Source organism: Portunus trituberculatus, chromosome 14, assembly GCF_017591435.1.
Source record: "Portunus trituberculatus isolate SZX2019 chromosome 14, ASM1759143v1, whole genome shotgun sequence".
NCBI classification, from domain to species: Eukaryota; Metazoa; Arthropoda; class Malacostraca; order Decapoda; family Portunidae; genus Portunus; species Portunus trituberculatus.
Window position 1 is genome coordinate 6629184 of NC_059268.1, and position 23111 is coordinate 6652294.

The window sequence follows — 23111 nt, forward strand, 5'->3', positions numbered from 1 at the left end:
GAGAGAGAGTGTGTGAAGGGGGGAACGGAGATAGGAAAAAAAAAAAAAAAAAGGAATGTCTGACTTTGAAGTGAACACAATCCAGTTTTTCTAACGTGCTGACCTTTAAGACACACTCAGCACACACGGGTTCCCTGAACTGACACGGGGCAAGACAATCACAGCTGAGGACGAGACCCTGGTGGAAATTGTGACGTCCACACTTTTTCCCCCTTATTGTTTGGAAATCTTAGTTTTGCAAGAGTTGTGAGTGGCGGTGGTGGTAGTGGTGATGGTCATTATCATTATCATCATCATCGTTTTCATCTTTCTTCTCCTTTTCTTCTTCTTCCTCCTCCTCCTCTTCCTGATTCTCCTCCTCTTCTTGTTTCTGTTCTTGTTCCTGTTATTTTTTCTTCGTCTATTTTTTATTTTCATCTTTATCGTTAACAGCATCTTTATTATCAACATTTACCTTCATAGTTCTAATGTCTAATAAAAGCTTTCTTAATCGCGCTTTATTCGTCTATATTGACTAGCATCATTACTATTATCATTATCATTATCATCAGTATCATCACCATTATTATTCATTATTATCAGCCTCTGTGAATAAATTTCCTCTCAATCTAATCTACGTATATTCATATTGGTTATCATCATCACCGTCATCACCATCATCATTACTACCATCACCATTATTATCATTATCATTAGTTCATGACTTTACTACCTTCCCTCAACCTTGTCCACTCATCTATGCTGCCTGTGTCATCGTTCTCATCATCACAATAAGTATCACTCTCTGACTCCACCGCAAGACCAACTACAGCTGTCGGCTTTTAGGAGGACATTTTAAGAATACGGATGTCATATCTTCTTTTACGCCACACTTATTTGAGATGCAAGTTTCTTTCTCTCATTTTCTGTGCCCTTGTTCTGCTTCCTTCACACGTAAAGTAGGAAAAGTGATAATGCAGATCTGGGAGTCTAGAGTATAATTTCAACTCTTTCACTTCTTTGGTTGTTCTTTGGTAACATTCAGAGCACTGTTGAAATATAGTTTGCATGGGTACAAAAGAACATTAGGAGTACGAAGCTAATCTTGGGTTTCCTTGGCTGCATATTCAAGAAGTTGTACTGCAAAAAGGGAAAGTCTAAAAATCTTAAACCTTAGGGCTTTTATGATAACCTCCATTATTATCATTTCTATTATCATCATTATCATTATAAAGTAATCGATATAACCAGATGAGAGCATCATAAACCAACCTCACAGGAATGTAAACACACTTCTATCAGACTGGAGCGCGACAAAAATAAATAATTAAATAAATAAATCGTAGAATTGACCACGGCTTTTTGGATGTGAAAGTTACCGAAACCTCGCCGAACTCTCCATAATATTATACGTGCGTGGAAGCTTCCTTATTAGCCTCAACTTTTCACGCTGTGTTGAGCCGAGCCGTGTGCATGAATAACACTTCCGCTTCATTGACTGACTAACTGACTACCTAGTTGGTATGACTGACTGACTAGTTGATTGGCTGGTTGACTAACTGGCTGACTGTTTGACTGGTTAGGTGACTGATTGATTGGAAAAAGACACCACAACATAGGAATGATGTAGTGCTCCTGTGAGAAAGGGAAAGGAAAAAGAAGAACTTCTAGAAATGTAAGAAATGAGGTGATCGAAAGAAGTTGTTTATCTATTTTTCATATATGTCTGTTAAGGAGTCTCGTCAAGGGCATAAAAATAGTGTAAAAATAAAAAGAGATAAATAAAAAGAGGTTTGCAATGCCGCTTTAAAAAAGAAAAAAAAGGTAACAATAGGAGAATTCATTAACAAAAACTGTGACAATGTATGAGAGCTGTTCTATCATCCAGACTCACAAAAAATATCCGCATGCAACTCTGGAAAAAAAGAGTGACTGAATATTTAAAGGAAGATTTCGATCACAATGTTGTGTGAATATAATTTCGTCAGTCAGACACCAAAACACCTTCACGCACCAATCAAACGAAGGAAGACTACTCTAAAAACCACTATCAGTAACAAAATATGATCTGAGGAAAAACCAAAAGTGTTCTGCTCATCCTGTGGGTGTCCCCGCAGGCCGCAACATTCAAGGAAGGGCGGCGTCGGGAAACCCTGACCCTCACCGCGCCCCAGAGAAGCTCTCAGGTATAAATATTCCAGACGAGAAGGTGAATCACATCAGTCAGCAACTACTCGTCTCAGAGTGAGGAGGACCACTAGCTTCACAACACCATCATGAGTACGTGAAGAGCTTACCAGTAGCTCATCTTATTTCAAGACGTTGTGATTTAATGATAAAACTTAAATCACACATTCTTAAGTGCTTTGTGAGAGAAATTCCTTTGGTAATTTCTTATTTTGAAAAGCGAATTGTATTGCTGTTATTCAAATGTGCTTATACAAGCAGTCTCGTGAGAGTCGACAAGTCTGTTTTTAATTTGTTCTTGTTTTTGTTCTTCAGCATGTAAATCAACTGTCCAATAACAATTATAAGAACAAACTTGTGTCGTAACATGAGAGTTTAAGGCAGTCAGGTGGAGGTAATAACATATGCACCATTCCTTCTACAGGTCGAGGCGCACTGTTGCTGGTTTGCGTGGTGGCGTGCATGGCGGTGCTTGGCTCAGGTGCGCCTTACGGCACCAAAGGCGGACGAGTGAAAGGCCACGGCTCCCACTTTTCATCATCCTCTAGTTCCTCCGACTCCTCTTCAAGCTCTGCCTCCTCCTCATCATCGTCATCCTCCTCCTCCTCCTCCTCGTTTTCATCCAGCTCCTCTGGCTCCTCCTCAGGCGACAGGCTACACACACAGTCTTCCCGTCATGAGTCTGATAAGGAATCTGCGTCATCTGATTCTTCTTCCTCTTCATCATCTTCCTCCTCTTCCCATGACACCTCAAGGTAAGCTTGCGCTAATGTTTTCCAGTAAATAAACGTATGTGGAAATAGGAAAATACTAAGTTCTATAGTAACAGAACATGAAAACTTGAGTATTATGGAAAAAAGAAAAAAAACTTAAGTCGTATAAGTATTTTCAAGGGCCACAAAACAGAGATGATCAGTCAGATATTCAAGAACATTTTTTACACTTTCGTATTGTTCTCTTCCAGTGTTGTTTTCGGTGCATCTGACAATGCAGTTCACGGCAGTGCATCAGGAAGCCACGGCGCGCACGGTTCAGTTTCCGGTTCCCACGGTGTTGGAGTAGGGGGAAGCCACGGTTCTAGCGCTGGCTTCGGTTCCACCAGCCACGGATCATCTGGTACTGGCTTCGGTTCCACCAGCCAAGGTTCATCTGGTGCTGGATTCGGTTCCACCAGCCACGGATCATCTGGTACTGGCTTCGGTTCCACCAGCCAAGGTTCATCTGGTGCTGGATTCGGTTCCACCAGCCACGGTTCATCTGATACAAGCTTCGGTTCCACCGGCCACGGATCATCTGGTACTGGCTTTGGTTCCACCAGCCACGGTTCATCTGATACAAGCTTCGGTTCCACCAGCCATGGATCATCTGATGCTGGATTCGGTTCCACCAGCCACGGATCATCTGGTACTGGCTTCGGTTCCACCAGCCAAGGTTCATCAGGTGCTGGATTCGGTTCCACCAGCCACGGTTCATCTGATTCAAGCTTCGGTTCCACCAGCCACGGTTCATCTGGGGCTGGCTTCGGTTCCACCAGCCACGGTTCATCTGATTCAAGCTTCGGTTCCGCCAGCCACGGTTCATCTGATACAAGCTTCGGTTCCACCAGCCACGGTTCATCTGGTGCTGGCTTCGGTTCCACCAGCCACGGTTCATCTGGTGCTGGTTTCGGTTCCACCGGCCAAGGTTCATCTGATTCAAGCTTCGGTTCCACAAGCCACGGTTCATCTGATTCAAGCTTTGGTTCCACCAGCCACGGATCATCTGGTGCTGGCTTCGGTTCCACCAGCCACGGTTCATCTGATTCAAGCTTTGGTTCCACCAGCCACGGTTCATCTGATTCAAGCTTTGGTTCCACCGGCCAAGGTTCATCTGATTCAAGCTTTGGTTCCACCAGCCACGGATCATCTGGTGCTGGCTTCGGTTCCACCAGCCACGGTTCATCTGATACTGGCTTCGGTTCCACCAGCCATGGTTCATCTGATTCAAGCTTCGGTTCCACCAGCCACGGTTCATCTGATTCAAGCCTCGGTTCCACCAGCCACGGTTCATCTGATACTAGCTTCGGTTCCTCCGGCCAAGGTTCTGGTGTTGGCTTCGGCAGCGGTGTTGGCGCTGGTTCTGCTCCTTCACAGTTCTACGGTGTCCCCACCAAGGGCTAGAAAGAGCAGTAACAAAGCCTCGAGAGAATAAGAAGCTTTGATGTCCTTGTATGCGTTTTTTCTTCTTCTCTTTTTTTAATCTTTGTTGCCTTTATAAAATAATATTAATAAATAATTGAAAAATTATTCATACGTTTCTTGTGGCCTCTCTTTAATATTAATAAAACTTGGAGACACACACACACACACACACACACACACACACACACACACACACACACACACACACAAACATACACACACTTTAGATTTACTTCAGCATAATAATTATAACTCTATTAAGGAATTTATCAATTTAATGTACTCATTTTCCCTGTTCCCACTGACAACAAAACCAACAAGGATAACCTCAATATCTAAAACCTTGATAGATCATAATGGTCATCTCAGGTAGAAGACAATATTAGTAATTACATACTTCAAACTGATAAAACTGATCATTTTCCTGTTATTTCACAGTTTAAAAATTCTACATTTTTCTAATGATAACCCAACATATATTACTAGGAGACACTTAACTCGTGATGCTTTGGATTGGTTTAGTGGTAATCTTAGACGAATTGACTGAAGCTTCTTATTTGAATATACCTGTGCTAATGCATCTTACAATACCTTCTTTGCACAATTCTATGTTCTCTTTTTAAAGCATTTTCCTGAGAAACCATCCAATTGACACAAAAAGTTATGAGAAGTCCACACATTACTCCCGCCATTAATCAATCAATTAAAGAAAAGAATAGATTAGAAAGACGCCAAAAAATGGCCTTTAACCAACAAAGAAGTTTATTGAAGATACTGGAACACCTTAATCTCTATTTCAAAGGAAGCCAAACGTAAATACCATCAAGACCAATTAAAGAATATTAGGGTAATACAAAGTCACATTGGAAGTCGGTAAACCTAATTTTGGGAAGAACATCAAAAAGTACAAATAATGAAATTCAACTGAATCCCCCATGTAATGATATGTCCTTTTCTAATGAATAATAACGTAGTTAATGAAGTCAATGATCTTATAAGTAATGATTATCTAAAGTACCTACCCAACACACCAGATTTTTCTATGTATTTACCTCCTTTCACCCAATCAGAAATTGAATTTCATTTAAATTCCCTAAAATCTTCCACACCTGGCTACAATGAAATTCCACTTACAATCTTGAAACATGTTGCTAACTTTAATATAATTGCTGTTGATGTATATGATTAATCTCTCCTTAAAAATTGGTGTATTTCCAATTGACTTAAAAAGGGCAAAGGTTATACCACTCTTTAAATCTGGCAACAGAAGTGACATAAACTCTTATAGACCAATATCCATACTACTTGCATTTAGCAAAATATATGAAAAGGCAATTTCCTCTCGTCTTACTACTTACATTGAACAAAATAATCTTTCTGTTTATCAACATGGCTTTAGATAAGGATATTCAACAGAATCTGCAGTGTTTTAATTTGTTAGCAATGTATATAAATACTTATATAGTAAACTATTTGTAGTAGGCGTATTTATTGATTTATCTAAAGCCTTTGATTCCTTAAGCCATATCTGAATAGACAAATTAAAACACTTTGGGGTTAGAGGAATCTTACTTCAACTTTTAGAAACCTAACCTACATTTACAATAGATACCAAGCAGTGTATTGTAACACATACTATTCTTCCTTTAAAGTAGTTTTTAAGGAGGTTCCACAGGGATCTTTTTAGGGCCTTTACGTTTCCTTATCTACATCAATGATATCATTTACTCAAGCTCTAAATTTAAATATACAATATATGCTGATGACACGAACCTGCTCTTGTGTGATGACAATATAAACAGTCTACACTCAAATTCAATTATTGAATTAAATCTAGTAAGTCATTGAATAAGATCAAATAAATTAAAACATAATATCACTAACACAAGTTATATACTTTTTCAAAACTGGTCAATAAAGCATATCATGCCCCCAATTTTACTTGAAAGTGCTACTTTACAAGGTGTAGCGAATAGTAAATTTCTTGGGGTCATTATAGATGAGAATTTAAATTGGCTAAACCATAAACTTTGTACAAGTAAAATTATCAAGAATATGTGGCATACTTTACCGGGTTCGTAATAATCTTACATCTGAGGCATTAATCAGCATATATTATAAACCTTGTTATCCTTGTCTTATTTACTGTGTCTCTCTATGGGCTTGTACCTGGCCATCGTTTATTGACAAGCTGGCTGTAGCTCAAAGAAACATTTTTAGATGTATATTTACCATGGGAAAATTTGAATCAACTGAGGCTATTTTTTCTACTTATAATTTTCTTAACTTTCATAATATCTACAAACATTTTCTTTTATTATTTATTAACAAGGATTTAAACAGCCATCGTGTAACTCCAACCTTTGAGTTGGTGAACAGAGTTCATAATATTTGAAATAATAATGTTAACTTAGTTTGCCCTCAGTTCTGAACAACTCCCTTCTAAAACTGTATACTGAGTTCAGGTCCTCAACTGTGGAACTCCGTACCATAAAAATAAAAATAATCAATAACCTGGCGCTGTTTAAAAAGAAAATAAAAACATACTTGAAAACTTCATTGTAACATATATTTCACGAATATTATGATTGTGTATGTATATGTATATGCATATGTGTGCATGTGTATATGTATATGTATGTGTGTATGAATATGCATATGTGTATGTGTGTGTATGTATGTGTGTATATGTTCATGTATGTATGTATGTGTATATGTATGTATATGTGTATATGTATGTATGTATGTATGGATGGATGGATGGATGAATCGATGGATGGATGTGTGTGTATACGTATATGTATGTATATGTATGTGTGCATATATTTCTCTTTTTATATAACTTGGTTGTATGTTGAAATATATTGTTTTGATTATATGAACAGTATTTGTGATTTGACTTTGTTTTGTTCATGAGATACGAATTTACGTTTTAGTTTTGTTTTGTTTTGTTGAGTGTAAGGGGAATGTGAGAGTATTAAGTTCTAGGTCGAGTATGTAAGGATGTTATTCAAGGCGCTTCTAAATATGAATGATGTAATTTAAGTGACCATCTGTATAGAAGCTAATTTATTGTGTACTATTACCTCTTTACGTATTGCATCCACATCATAGTAAATAGTAAAATTCCGTCTGTCAGAGAATTTCAGCTCGACAGACCGTGCCACTTCATATATATAAACCTAATTTTACATGTAAAAATTATTCTTATTAAGGCAATAAACTTTACTTTACTTTATTTTACTTTACTTCACACACACACACACACACACACACACACACACACACACCCGCACACACCTGTTTCATATAATTATGACCTATTTCCAGAACGGTTTATGCTGAAAGAAGTGGAGGGTACGGAGAGGAGATTCTGCTTTACTGTCTTTTTCTTATACTATCATCTACATTAATAGTCACCTCGCCAGGACAGCAAGGTCTGTTATGGCCGTATTTCCATGTAATTCTATAACACACACACACACACACACACACACACATATTCTATCCATCTATCCTTTCGCACAGATCTCCAGTCTTAGAGATTTCAATGTTCACCACCACCTTTGGTTTTCCTCTCCCTTCACTGACCATCCTGATGAACTAGCCTTCAACTTTGCCATCTTTCATGAGCAACTGGTGCAACACTACTTGTATTCCTGACCGTCATGGAGATACGCCCAACATTGATTTTTTCTTTACCTCTAATCCTTCTGCTTATCCTGTTACCCTATCTTCTCCGTTGGACTCCTCCGATCACAACCTCATATCTGTACCTTGTCCTATTTTTCCAATTCCTTTTCAGGATCCCCTAAAGCAGATGTGTCTATGGCGCTTTGCCTCTACCAGTTCGGGGGAGGAGGTATTATGCTGATTTTTCCTGGAATGATTACTGTTTCCGTGTCTCTGTGTGCTGAACGCATAACAGAGGTAATATTGTCTGGCATGGTGGCGTACATTCCTCATTCTTTTCTCATCCTAAATCTTCTAAATCCTGATTTAACACAGCCTGTCTCGTGCTATACATGATAGAGAGGTTGCCCACAAAAGTTACTTGAGTCTTCTATCTCCTGAATCTCATGCACTTTATATTTCTGCCTGAAATCATGCCAAGTCTGTTCTTCAACTTGCCAAACACTCTTTCATAAATAGAAAATGTCAAAATCTCTCTAACTCAAACTCCCCTTGAGACTTCTGGTATCTGGCCAAAACATCTCCAATAACAATTTACTTCTTCATCTTTCCCTCCTTTATTTCATCTCTCATTCTCTCATACCTTTGCTAACAACTCCACCATGGGTGATTCTGCCATGGCTTGTCCCTCCTTTCTTCCTCCGTCTGACTATTTCATGCCATCAATCAAGATTCTTCATAATGATGCCTTCGCTGGCCTAAACCCTCTGAAGGCTTATGGACCTGATGGGGTACTTTCTATCATTCTGAAAAACCGTGCTTCCGTGCTTGCACCATGCCTGGTCAAACTCTTTCAACTATGCCTATCGACTTCTACCTTTCCTTCATGCTGAAAATTTGCCTACATTCAGCCTGTTCTTAAAAAGGGTGACCGTTCTAACCCTCACACTAACGCGCTGTAGCTTTAATCTCTTGCTTGTCTAAAGTTTTTGGATCTATACTCAATAGGAAAATTCTCAAACATGTGTTACGTTCACTGGTTAAACGGGTAAGATTGGCATCGGGGAGCCGGTGAACAATAACAATAAAAAAAAAAAAACACTGCAGGTTCAACTGGTGAGGATATGCAAAGGGGGCACTTAAGAAGCTATTTAATAACCCAATAACAATGAAACTGACATACACATAGATATAACATGAAACACATGAAACTGACACACACACACACACACACACACACACACACACACACACACACACACACACATGGCCCGGTAGCTCATGGTTAGAGCGCTGGCTTCACAAGCCAGATGACCGGGGTTCGATTCCCCGGCCGGGTGGAGATATTTGGGTGTGTCTCCTTTCACGTGTAGCCCCTGTTCACCTAGCAGTGAGTAGGTACGGGATGTAAATCGAGGAGTTGTGACCGTGTTGTCCCGGTGTGTGGTGTGTGCCTGGTCTCAGACCTATCCCAAGATCGGAAATAATGAGCTCTGATCTCGTTCCGTAGGGTAACGTCTGGCTGTCTCGGCAGAGGCTGCAGCAGATCAAACATATACACACACACACACACACACACACACACACATATATATATATATATATATATATATATATATATATATATATATATATATATATATATATATATATATATATATATATATATATATATATATATATATATATATATATATATATATATATATATATATATATATATATATATATATATATATATATATATATATATATCACAGAAATAAATACAACAATAAAGAACCCAACTTAATACCTAACAATAATACTAATCCTATATGGAGGCAATGTGGAAAAACGGGACGAGGGAAGTGATACTTATGAGGTGTCGCAGTGGTGAAGTGCTGGGTGATGGTGGATCCCACGGTAATCCAAGAGGCGTTGTGTTCACTGGTTGAGGCCTTGACCTCGACTGACTTCCAGAAATCAGGGAGCTGCTTAACACTTCCGCTTGAGTCGAATGGGGCCGCGTGAATCCAACTTCGGGACAGTAGCAGGGCTTCATGAGACGGTGACGTGGAGGGTTCATGAGACGGTGACGTGGAAGGTTCAAGAGACGGTGACGTGGAAGGGAGGTGAGAGGTGGCGAACGAGGTAGCAAGCGGAGGAGGGGATGGTAGTGGAGTATGCTACGGGCGGGCCAAACATTTCCTCCCCCCTAAGACCTCCGTAATGGGCTCATGGAGGAGGTGAGACGGGAGATCTTGATAAGGTGTCGACGGTGATGTTGTCCACCCCCTTGATATGGTGGACTTCCAAGTTGAAGGGTTGAGTTAACAAGGCCCACCTAAGTATGCGTTGGTTTCGGTTCTTCATGGCGTGAAAGAAGGCCAGATGGTTGTGATCGGTGAAGACCTTCGTAGTTTGAGGACCAGGATGAAGGTAGCACTCAAACCGTTGGACCGCCAGGACGAGTGCCAGAGCCTCCTTCTCGATGGTGGAGTAGTTGAGTTGGTGTTTCTTCAGCTTGGCGGAGTGATAGGCGATGGGATGGAGGATGCCGCTTGTGGGGTCCGCTTGTAGGAGGACAGCACCCACTCCAACTCCACTCGCGTCCACTTGTAGATGGAAGGGGCGGGAGTGATCTGGCGTCCAGACCACTGGCTCCGAGGAGAGGAACGCCTTGAGATGTTGGAAGGCTTGGTCACAGGTCGGGGTCCAGTGGAAGGGGACGGAAGTGCTGATAAGGTCCGTCAGGGGCGGCCAGGGTGGAGAAGTTCCTACAGAATCGTCTGTAGAAACCAGCCATCCCCAAGAACCTCATGAGAGCTTTCCTGGTGGTAGGGACAGGAAGCCAAGGATGGCCTCCACGTTGGCTCTCTTGGGGCGAACCTTGCCGTTCCCCACCACATGTCCCAGGTAGACCACCGTAGACTTCCCGAAGGTGGACTTGGCCAGGTTGATTGTAAGACCGGCTTCCTGCAACCGACCCATCAGCCTCCGGAGACGGGTCAGATGTGTCACCCAGTCGTCCGAAGTCACCACCAGGTCGTCCAGATAGGCAGATGTTCCCTCCAAGTCCTGGGTGATGTAATTTATAGCCCTCTGGAAGGTGGCGGGAGCATTAGACAAGCCGAAGGGCATCACTGTGTATTGGTATAGTCCGAAGGGGGTGATGAAGGCGGATATTATTCGGGCCTCGTCCGAGAGGGAATCTGGTAGTAACCTTTAAGTAAATCTATGGTGGTTACAAATTTGGCTACTCCTATGCTATCTATAAGGTCCTCTATCAAGGGCAATGGGTAGGAGTCTGGCACCGTCACTTTATTTAATTTCCTGTAGTCGGTGCAAAATCGACTACTACCATCTGGCTTAGATGTTAACAGGCAGGAGAAGCCCAGGGGATATACTAGGTTCTGCAAGGTGATGACAGAGCAGATAGTCTACCTCTTTTTTCATCAAGTCTCTTTTAATGGGTGAAATGCGATAGGCTGGTTGTCTTATAGGCTTGATGTCATTAGATATTAATGTTATATCATGTTGGATAGTAGTACAAAGTCCTGGAAGGTCACCTGTGATTTCTGAAAAGTCTAGCAATAACTTTTTAAGATCAGACTGTTGTGAAGGTGTTAAGGAAAGAAAAACCTCATCAAGGTTGGACATGATTTGGCTGTTTGAGGGCGTCCTTTAGGTGACGAGAAGAGGAATTCGATGTCGGACTCTTCCTCGGGGGCACAGGACCAGACTCCTTCCCTACCAGACATACAGGTACAGTGCGAGACAAGTCGTCCTCTGGTTCTCTGGAGTGGTAAGGTTTCATTAGATTAATATGAACTAGTTGGGAATCCTTACGACGGTCAGGAGTGTGGACCACATAGTTTAATGGACTTAGTTTTTGAGCCACAACATAAGTCCCCATGAACTTACTGTGAAAAGCATTGCCTGGAGTGGGGAGAAAAAGTAAAACCTTGTCTCCTGGTTTGAAACTTCTCATGACAGATTTGGGGAGAGAATTTTGTTGCATTTTAGTTTGAGATTTGAGGAAGTTTGAATTAGCAAAAGATCTGACTTCACGGATTTTATTCTTAAGGTGACGTGGAGGGTTCATGAGACGGTGACGTGGAAGGTTCATGAGATGATGACGTGGAAGGGGAGGTGGAGAGGTGGCGAACGAGGTAGCAAGCGGAGGAGGTGAGGGTAGTGGAGTATGTTACGGGCGGGCCGTAACACATGTCACTTCACAATCTCCTATCTGATCGCCAGTATGGCTTCCGTCAAGGTCGCTCTACTGGTGATCTGGCTTTCCTTACTGAATCATGGTCATGCTCTTTTAGAGATTTCGGTGAAACTTTAGCTGTTGCGTTAGACATATCAAAAACTTTTGATATGTCTCTCTTAAAAGAAGTCAAGACGTAGGAAGATGGAAATACAGAAGCAGGTAGAGAGTTCCAGAGTTTACCAGTGAAAGGTATGAATGATTGAAAATATTGGTTAACTCTTGTATTAGAGGATTGAACAGAACAGAGATGAGAGGAAGAAGAAAACCGTGTGCAGTGAGGCCGCAGGGGAGGCATGCAGTTAGCAAAATCAATAGACCAGTTAGTATGAAAATAGCGATAAAAGATAGAATGGGATGCAACATTTCTGCGGTGAGAAAGAGACTGAATGAAGACAGTCAGTCAGAGAAAGGGAGTTGATAAGACGAAAAGCTTTTGATTCCATCCTATCTAATAAAGCTGTATTAGTGGAACCCCCGCAGACATGCAAAGACTACTCCATACAAGGACGGATAAGGCCCTTGTACAGAGTTAACAGCTGGAGGGGCGAGAAGAATTCCACGTCTTTCACGTCTTTTCAGAGACGAGCAATTGACTCTTCAGGAAGTCAAGAGATTACGCAGGTACAGAACACCTGCCTTCTGATCTTTCTAAGATTTCTGATCGGGGCAGAGAAAATTTAGTATTGTTCAATGCCTCAATAAACTCAATTCCTCCATATATCAACTCAACACAACCTTCCAGACGATTATCCCCTCTTCTTCAATGACACTCAGTTGTCCCCATCCTCTACACCGAATATCCTCGATCTAAACTGGAAACTTCACATCTCATCTCTTGCTAAAAACAGCTTCTATGAAGTTAGGCGTGCTGAAGCGTCTCTGCCAGTTTTCTCGCCCCTCCAACTGCTAACTCTGTTCATGGGCTTTATCCGTCCTTGTATCGAGTATTCATCGTATGTTTGGAGGGGTTCCACTCACACAGTTTTTTATTAGATAAGGTGGAATCAAAAAGCTTTTCATCTCAACTCATCAACTCTGACTGTCTTCAGAGAGAGAGAGAGAGAGAGAGAGAGAGAGAGAGAGAGAGACCAGAAACAAAGAAACGACATTACAAGCAATACGAAGCAGAGAGAGAGAGAGAGAGCTGGCGCCGTCAAAATCCAAGAAAAACATGGTGACAAAATGTCGACATAATTCTATTTGAATATGAAAGGTTTGTTGGAATATATCTGAGAGTTTTCCATAAATTAAAATAACAACTTTCATTTTACATAATAAATATTGATTACAAGTAAATGCGACACAGAATGATTGGCAAAGTGAGACCAGCCGCCAGTCAGCAAGTCGAGGGTTAGCAGTGACAGGCAGGATGGGGGTCGTCGAGAAGGTAAACATGGCTTTCTTAATATTTTTATGGTGCTTTCTGTTTATTAGTGGTACTCTGATAAATACTATTGACTCCTGGTTGTTGGCAGTATTGAATCAATTGTGTCTGTGGAAAAGGAGGTAGATTAGAGAAGTGTGGAAGGAGATAAGAGATAGGCTCTCAAGCGGGCGTCCCAGACTCCTGTGTTGCAGCCCTGGCTGACCAAGGCAAAATAATTTTAAGTAGCCTCAAGGCTTTGGATCCTAACTGAGCTATTAGATGACGTTGGAGTTTCCATTCTTGGATGTGGTTAGCTTAGATTATCTGTAGACCAATTCAGTTCATTAATTTCATTGTTCCCTTCCTTGTGCAGATCATGGTTTGAAAATTAAATAAAAATCCTAATTATGTTTTACTCAGAAATAAATGTAAGGTAATATCAACAATCCTCATTCTATTCAACTATACAGCACTAGCCTTTCTATTAGAAAGTGAACTATTTACATTTAAGGAAGATACTCAATGGCTGTTCCTGGACGAATAGTAATCAGGGAACTTGGGTAAATTTGCAGTTTCAAGCAATATACCCTATCATATATTTCTTTTTCCCTATGTTTAACAAGCTTGGGGACCTCCTGGCAAGCTTAACCTAACTTTATTATTAATTTCCGATAGGGTAAAATGGGATAGAAATGCTCTCAGAAGTGTGATCTAGACCGTGAGAATGTGTAGTTACATGTGGCAACCTAACCTTATTATTAATTTCCAATAGGGTAAAATGGGATTAGAAATGCTCATAGAAGTGTGATCTAGACCATGAGAATGTGTATAGTTTTTTTTTTTTTCACGTTACGGCTTATAGCGCCTGTAAGCATACTTGAAGAGTATATGTAGGAAGCACTGTTAAGCTTCCGCCCATTAGTGGCACAGGCAATTTTATTTATAATGGTACCCATATTAGGCCCTATATCACTGCAATAATACCAGGAACTTGATAACATGAGTTTGATTTTTGAAGTATTGACTACATTCAGCAATGTACCCATATCCAGGAAAAACCTGTTCACACTAATGGGTTCGTCTCCCTCTTGGTTGGTGAGTGTAGCCCCTTTAGTAGAGTCATGGAGCTTGATAAATTGATGAACTCGTATGATAATGTCTTTTCTCTTGCAGATGGATGTCATGGAGAGCAAGAAGGGTGAAGGCTACAAGCCATATTACACTCACAAGATAGAGAATCTACAAGTCATTATATCTGAAAAAATGCAAGATCTCAGAAGACTTCAAGCACAACGAAATGAACTCAATGCAAAAGGTAGGACAGATTTTAAGGCAGCAAAGATTGTATACTGGAAATAAAGAATGTAAATGTTGGAAAATCCATCAGTTATACATTGTGTTAACACTGCTCAGAGTAAGGGCCACATTTGAAAAAAAAAAATCACAATTTTATAGGGTTGTACAGTATTATATAACAGACAAAATGAAAGGCTTTTAAGAAAAGTTACTCTCATGCATACTCACACTTGTGAGAGAGAAAAAAGATTAACATTGTTATTTGGCATTGCTTAGTAATTTTCTCTTTCAAAATTATGAACATTATAACATAACATAACATAACATAAATAATAGGATAACAAAGGGCCACCAGGGCCCATCTAGGTTATCCTGTATCAGTCGCACAGCGACCTCGTCATCAGTACTTAAAGATACACTTACAAGTACACAATACATTATATACTAATTCTAAATATTTGGCCCATTAACAGGGCTAAGTCCTGCAGCGAATTCCTCTATAATCTGTAATCCCCATACATGGGGATCATGTCTTGTTTAACTATAGTAAATTTCTTATAAAACTATCATGCAGCGCTATACATAATTATAAATCTAATAAATTTAAGTGCTTATCTAATCTGTTTTTAAACATTGTCAAACTAGTGCTATTTACAACCGTCTCTGGCAATGCATTCCAGAAGTCTACCACCCTATGACTAAAGAAATATTTTCTTATATCTAACCTGCAGCCTTGCTTTCTAATCTTCCTGCCATGATTTCTAGTCCTACTTCCTCCTCTAAGGTAAAGAAAGATCTCACATCTATGTAGTTTGTATCTGAGAACATTTTAAATAACTCTATCATATCCCTCTTATACATCTCCTCTCAAATGAAAACATGTTTAATGCCTTTAATCTATCTCTATACTCCAGGCGCTTCAAAGCTGGTATCATCCTAGTTGCTCTTCTCTGAACTGCTTCTAACATGTTGATATCCTGCCTATAGTGGGGTGACCAGGCCTGTATGCAATACTCTAAATGGGGCCTAACATAGGAATTATATAAGCTACGCACCACTTCCTTACTTTTATAACTAACATTTCTATTTATAAAACCCAGGATCCTATTTGCCCTATTTCTTGCTTCTAAACATTGCTTTGAAAATTTCATAGTCCTGTCTATCACTACTCCTAAATCCTTTCCTTCCTCTACTGCCTCTAGCCAACATCCCTCCATCTCATAGTTAAAGTTTGAGAGTGCATGTAGCCCATGTGCCATAGGTTGTCCACACCTGCCCTTTGATCATTGATGATTTATCTCTCACTCTCTCTAATTCAACTGTATGTACTCTATTTTGCCATGTCTGGCATGGTGATTATCCAACCTGCTACACAGACATATTAGTTACTATTGCCAAAGTTATCTTTCCATTTTATTTTTTACATGTTATCGTCACAGAGGTCAGCTCAGGCTCTCATATACTTACTTATTCATCACAACATTTGACAGTCTCACAATTTATAAAGTATGTAAGATTGAGGGAAATTGCAAAGGTGATAATGAATGTTGTATATTATTCTATTTATGTCCATGACTGTACATCCTGATAATTAACAAACCCACCATGCTCGGGTAGGGACTACAAATATTGCAGTCTGATACTGATTCTCTCTCCCCTGCCCCATAATTAAATGTTTTCCATAATCCAACAGTTCGTTTGTTGCGAGAGGAGCTACAGCTGCTGCAGGAACAAGGTTCTTATGTAGGAGAGGTTGTGAAGCCTATGGACAAAAAGAAGGTCCTTGTGAAGGTTCATCCCGAAGGAAAGTTTGTTGTTGATCTTGATAAAAACATTGATATCAATCAAGTGACAGCTAACGCCAGAGTGGCTCTGCGCAATGACTCCTACACACTACACAAAATTCTCCCTAATAAGGTATGTGTGTGTCTATCTTAGCCCTTACAGTATTGTCTTTTTTTTTTTTTTTTTTTTTTTCTCCCAGAAATAGGGATCATGGTAGGTTGCACTTAAAATATTTTTTACTTACCCCATAAAATCTTAAAAAATCACACATTGATTCATTTTATATATATATATATATATATATATATATATATATATATATATATATATATATATATATATATATATATATACCATTACAATGTGATGAGCCAAAGTGTGGCTATCATACAATACTTGTTATCAAATACTTTCTGTTCTAAAAGCTCACAATATCAGACTAAGCAAGGAGAATTTTGTATTTACATTTTTTATTTTTATTCTCTACTTTGCATACACATTCCACAACTCTATAATGTGTGTAATAAATAAATACTTTTTACATCACAAATACCTATAGGGAGCTAAACAGAAATTGTTAGTTCAGGAAAATGGTTGGGTGTGCATGTGGCAACACCCAACACCTCAAGCATGCCATTTTTTTTTTTTTTTTTTTTCAGTATTATAGTTTTCTGTTTAATTTTATTGTTTTAATATGCATGATGATATATGCATCAGGAAAAAAACTAAATAACTCCTAAGGATGTTTCAATTCCTACTGAAGTATTCAGTCCATAATAACTACAAACCAAAAATATATGTGTGTGTGTATGTATTAAGAGTATATATATATATATATATATATATATATATATATATATATATATATATATATATATATATATATATAGATAGATAGATAGATAGATAGATAGATAGATAGATATATATATATATATATATATATATATATATATATATATATATATATATATATATATATAAAGATTCATTTCTGGTTGGTCATAAACTTTCATGTTACTGTTAGTGACAAATCTTATATATATACAAACAAAATTCAAGGGTGTACAAAGGCTGTGAAAGAAAATCGTATATATACATACGAGCTAAACTTAGAGTATTAATTTCTTTTGTTATTTCATTATTCATGAAACTTCCATTCTTTAAGTTAATTTGTTCCTGAATGCCATTTAAAATTTAAAAATGTTCGGAAACCAAAGCTATTTTCCCAACAGGAAAAAATGGATATATCTGTTCCCAGACACCTGTCCATCCAATCTATGCACAAAACTCTCACTGCCAAGATGGATGCTCCACATCTCCTACTCAAAAATTATTTATCCATAAAAGATGTGATGAATCAGTTTAGTAACACGGAACTTATCAGAAGATATTATATGTATATAACTGTATTTATATTCTCTTTTGTCACTAATCTTGTGAGGGAAGCCATACAGAGTGACACAGAGCAATGAGTGGTTTGAGTAATGCTGCCACAACATCTCAGTCATATGGCACTAACACAGAGAAGATTAACCCCATTTGCCACCAATCTGGCCATCATCATGACACCTACACTGCTGCTTGCTGCTGGAAAAAGCTACTAGGAAAATGCAGTAGTGCTGTATTGATGGCATTGTGGAATATCGAGAGCCACAGGTGCCTTGGGATTATTATTGATTACTGGAAACTTTTTTTTTTTTTTACATCGAGGCTCATCAGTGGGATAACATTTTCCTTATTTCAAAGATTGAATTACGATCTTATTTACTGTGTCTCCCAAAAAATTATTAAAAATGACAGAAGTGTAGAAACTGAATTGGTAATAAACAGCAGCTTTTGGTTTGTTGTATAGTATTTGAAACCAAGTAACTGTTGGAGTTTTGAATTATGGTACAACAACAGAAGTAATTTGTGTATATAGTTTTGTTCAGTAACAGAGGTTCCATTATATATAAATTTATATATATCTCATTATCATACTAACACTTGTGATTTTGATCACAGCTTAAGGAAAGTAATGCCGTACATAATTTTTCTCTAAATCCTTTTTACTTATATAGTACAACCAAATTTCACTGTATCCTTCAAACTTAGATGCATTATCCTCTTGTGGCATGTGGGTCACACATTAATACAATGGTGTCATAGCCAATAAAAATAAAGACACACTTCATATGTACAGCCTGCCTAAAAGACACTGGCACAACACACATGATGGATTTGCTTCACAATGGAAAAGTGCTAAGACCAGTTGAAATAGTTTAAAAAGAGAAGAGATGTTTGGACTGAAGAAAATGGAAACTTTGTCATAGCAAGTCTTTGTACATTTTCTTAGGACCAGCCATCAACAGAGCCACAACTAGGAAACAGTAATTTTCCTATAATACAGTAAACCTTTTCTTAAATTTTAGGTCTGAGAAGCTGCATTGTACATTCACTACCTGACCACTTAACAGATGGTAGTTTTCAGCAGTCTGTGTTGACTATTTGGTGTTACAGGTTGATCCTCTTGTGAGTCTCATGATGGTGGAGAAAGTGCCAGACTCAACCTATGAGATGGTGGGAGGTCTGGACAAGCAGATCAAGGAAATTAAGGAAGTAATTGAGTTGCCAGTGAAACATCCAGAACTCTTTGATGCTCTAGGAATTGCTCAACCCAAGGGAGTGCTGCTTTATGGACCACCAGGCACAGGTTAGTTTGTGTTTCTCATTTGCACACTCATCATTGTCATTTTTCCACTCTTATGAAACAGCAATTAAGTTCTTATGTCTTAAAAAAACTCAGCTCATGTTTGTTATTTCAGGAAAGACCCTGCTAGCCCGTGCTGTTGCTCACCACACTGACTGCACCTTCATTAGGGTGTCAGGCTCTGAGTTGGTGCAGAAGTTCATTGGAGAAGGTTCAAGGATGGTGAGGGAGCTCTTTGTCATGGCTCGAGAACATGCTCCCTCCATTATCTTCATGGACGAAATTGATTCCATTGGGTCTTCACGTATTGAGTCTGGCTGTGGCGGAGACTCTGAAGTACAACGCACTATGCTGGAGTTGTTGAACCAGTTGGATGGTTTTGAGGCAACAAAGAATATCAAGGTGAGAGGTATCTTCCATAAATGTACGAAGCATTGTTAGATTTTTACCTCATATCATAACAATAACTGCAGTTGTATGTCAAATAGCAAAATATTTCTCAGTATTTCATTTTTTTATAAGGAACATCAATTTAAATTTGATAGAGGTTTCCCTATCATTAATCCATGGGGTTTACTACAGTTAGTCTGTTCCTTTTCTTGTGTGAACTTTTAAGGTCAGATGTAGTCCACAATTCTGTGTTGTATGCATACATACGTGTGTAATTATAATCAACATTCATACAAAATCAATCTGAGGTAACAAGGCATATTTATTTTGATATTTGGGAAATTCGAAAATATTTTTCTTGTTCCACAGGTTATCATGGCCACAAACCGCATTGACATCTTAGACCCGGCTTTGCTACGTCCAGGTCGTATTGACCGAAAGATTGAATTCCCTGCACCCAATGAAGAAGCAAGGCTGGATATTCTGAAAGCAAGTATCATTGACTTTGCTTCTTGAATTTATTATTGTTGATGAACATTAGATATTAGTACCTATTTTCCACTCTGGCAGCAGAGGACAATGCCAGACCATGCTCCTTTTCTGCACAACAAAATATTACCTCATATGTAAAAAACTAGTAGTTAAATAGATATGGAACTAAAAACATATGATGATGTCAGTAGGTAACACTGACCCACCACAGTACTGGTTCACGTGTGTAACTGGTCTGTTGATTTCCAGATTCATTCACGAAAGATGAACTTAACAAGAGGAATAAACCTGAGAAAGATAGCAGAGATGATGCCTGGAGCCTCAGGAGCAGAAGTCAAGGGTGTGTGTACAGAGGCTGGCATGTATGCCTTGCGTGAACGTCGTGTGCATGTAACCCAGGAGGACTTTGAAATGGCTGTTGCAAAGGTCATGCAGAAAGATAGTGAGAAGAACATGTCAGTCAAGAAGTTGTGGAAGTAGATAGATAATTATGTAATAATCATCAAGGCATATTTTGTTACTTCAGTTTTTTTTTTTTTTTTTTTTATATATATAATCTTATTGAACTCTATCTGAAGTGATCGAATGTTGTATGCCAGCAAGTTGGATTTTTACTTTAAAAATCTAACAAGTTATGTATTAGCATATTCTTGTAGTTGAATGGTTAATAAATTTCTTAAGAAACATTGCTAATATTCTTATTGACATCTCAACTTACACTAGTGTTAAAAAGAGCTGCAATACTAAATGGAGAAAGTATGTAATTGAGTGTGGTAGATGTGATGGATGCAAAACAAGAACAAAAATGTACTCTTCATTTGCTACCAGCCCATTAAAAGAAGCTGTGAACATGTATTTGATAGTGGTATATAAATAGAAAGTAATAAATTAATACACTAAGAAACCTTGTAAGTGTTACATAATTTACACCACAACATGAGATGGCAATACTAGTAGCTATATGACTTATATGGTACCAAGCAATTTTCTCCCTTCAATCTGTAGTAACATTTTCTTTAAGTCTGATGATCCTACCTCACTAATCATTAAAAGTTAACCTTTGCTAATTACTATTATCAGTGAACTATGGTGGAAGTTAAAATCCTTACTAGCCCAATGCAATTCATGTATATCCATTAACTTAATTTCTCCACAATATTACTTCAGGTCTATATAATCCTAAATACTTGTGACAATACAACTGATTAAGAGAGAAAAGGTATACAGCCTTTTTTTCAAGTACCTGCCATTGGATGCTTTCAGTCACTGCTTGCCTTCCTCTAATTCTATCCGTACTCTACACAGGAAGAACAAAAGTTAGACATGAAGAGATAAAAGATATTCCCCACTTTTATTTCATGCTAAATGTGTAGTGTGTTTAACCCCTTCAGTACTGTGATGCTTTTTTTTACCACACGTTTTTTAGTATGATTAAACAATTTTATTTTTATTAGGAAGGGGCTATGGAGGTCATTAGATTGATGGCCAAAGTCTTCAATATTTTAATCTCCACATAAAGTTTCTGAAGCTGTATAAAATCACCAGAATGAATACAGAAACATGTCATGTTACTAGAGGGGTTAAAGAAAAGTAATGAAAGAAAGACCAGAACCATATGTGATGAATTTGTTTTGAACTACAAAAAAAATCTGTGGCAATCCTGTAGTCTCTTATTGATTCCCTATTTCTTTAACTTTTTGTTTTATTCAGTGATGTATGGAGGTAAAGAATACATGGTCAAAGTTATATTCACATTGTTTTAAGAGATATTAAAATTAATTAAAGTAGACACTTTCCTTGCATGACTTTCCTGGTTTTGTTCATTTATTTATATTTCATTCTTGAGACTCAGTTTAATGTTTCTTAAATGTCACCATATGTATATGAGTTTGCCTGTCTATTTAAAATAATAATGAATGATCAATCAATATAAGAATTGGCTGTAGAGATTCAACATTAGTGGTTACCAGAGAAGTTCATTGCTTTGCTCTGCTTGTGTTTCACCCATCCAAGCACCTCACTATTTCAACTATTAGATTATATTATTTCTACTACGAGCAGTAAGGCGTAGTGGATAAGGTGGTGAGCGTGGGATCGAGCAGACGTCCACGTGTAGGTTCGAATCCCCCAGGGCCCCCACGTACCAACGTAAATTGACACTTTGTCGAGTAGTTTAAAGTTACCCACATGTTACCGCAGTACTTGGGTTCTATAGGTGGTTACACAAAAGATGCGCTTGAGTGGTAATATGGGTACCACAATAAATAAAATTGCCTGCGCCACTAACACTAACGGGTGGAAGCTTAACAGCGCTCCCCATACTCGTCAGGTAAACCTACAGGCACTATAGCCAACATTAAAAAATATAATAATAATAAGTAAATAAATACATAAATTTTCTAAAAGTATAAAAAAGTCAGGTATCATCATAGTCTCGATTTTTAAGTTAATTTACATTCCAAACTCAAGCTACAATATAGTAGTAGTAGTAGTAGTAAGGCACTAAAATAGCAGTAGAGGTACATAATATAACCTTGACAGGGATAGTCTTTTCCGTAATACGTACTAGTTAACATGCAGTTCTCGTAAATAAGTGAATACCTTTTCCTGAACCAGCTACGTACATGTCTTTCTTCTCTTTCCTTTATTTTTCTCACCGTAAACAGTAGTAAGCGGTTAACATCAACCTTTACTCTCTAGATAAGGTTGATGCAATAACTAATGGATAAAGTTTACTCAAATCCGCATCACGTATCTATGATGACGAAACATAGACGGACCTCAGATTGATTGATTGATTGATTTAAGACGACGCAAGGAGAACCTTAAATCAGTTACTCGCCAGTAGAAATA

General features: G+C 38.5%; 2 protein-coding genes across 4 annotated transcripts; both read left to right on the top strand.

Moving 5' to 3' along the window:
- The first annotated feature begins 2184 nt into the window (after positions 1–2184).
- LOC123503735 (uncharacterized protein DDB_G0271670-like) lies at positions 2185–4451 on the top strand. 2 transcript variants are annotated; one of them, XM_045253726.1, is made up of 4 exons: positions 2185–2259; positions 2591–2921; positions 3131–3282; positions 3355–4451. In XM_045253726.1, exons 1-4 carry the CDS (start codon positions 2256–2258, stop codon positions 4323–4325), a joined length of 1458 nt encoding a protein of 485 aa, XP_045109661.1. In that variant the 5' UTR covers positions 2185–2255; the 3' UTR covers positions 4326–4451. The 2 variants fall into 2 exon arrangements, with proteins under 2 accessions (XP_045109661.1, XP_045109660.1); XM_045253725.1 differs by having other exon boundaries at positions 3131–4451.
- Positions 4452–13477: 9026 nt separating this feature from the next.
- LOC123503650 (26S proteasome regulatory subunit 8) lies at positions 13478–20946 on the top strand. Of its 2 annotated transcripts, XM_045253593.1 has the most exons (7): positions 13478–13624; positions 14777–14918; positions 16593–16816; positions 19187–19379; positions 19492–19778; positions 20136–20255; positions 20508–20946. In XM_045253593.1, the coding sequence occupies exons 1-7, from the start codon at positions 13607–13609 to the stop codon at positions 20736–20738; spliced, it is 1215 nt and encodes a 404-aa protein (XP_045109528.1). In that variant the 5' UTR covers positions 13478–13606; the 3' UTR covers positions 20739–20946. The 2 variants fall into 2 exon arrangements, with proteins under 2 accessions (XP_045109528.1, XP_045109527.1); XM_045253592.1 differs by lacking the exon at positions 13478–13624 and having other exon boundaries at positions 14738–14918.
- The last annotated feature ends 2165 nt before the right edge of the window (positions 20947–23111 follow it).

What these genes read in the sequence shown, in the direction of transcription:
- LOC123503735 (XM_045253725.1), top strand. An exon ending in TCTTCCCATGACACCTCAAG is followed by an intron (nt 2,922 to 3,130) that starts GTAAGCTTGCGC and finishes GTTCTCTTCCAG; the next exon opens with TGTTGTTTTCGGTGCATCTG.
- LOC123503650 (XM_045253592.1), top strand. Translation starts at nt 14,753, where the DNA reads ATGATAATGTCTTTTCTCTTGCAGATGGATGTCATGGAGAGCAAGAAG. An exon ending in AAATGAACTCAATGCAAAAG is followed by an intron (nt 14,919 to 16,592) that starts GTAGGACAGATT and finishes ATAATCCAACAG; the next exon opens with TTCGTTTGTTGCGAGAGGAG. An exon ending in CAAGGCTGGATATTCTGAAA is followed by an intron (nt 20,256 to 20,507) that starts GCAAGTATCATT and finishes GTTGATTTCCAG; the next exon opens with ATTCATTCACGAAAGATGAA.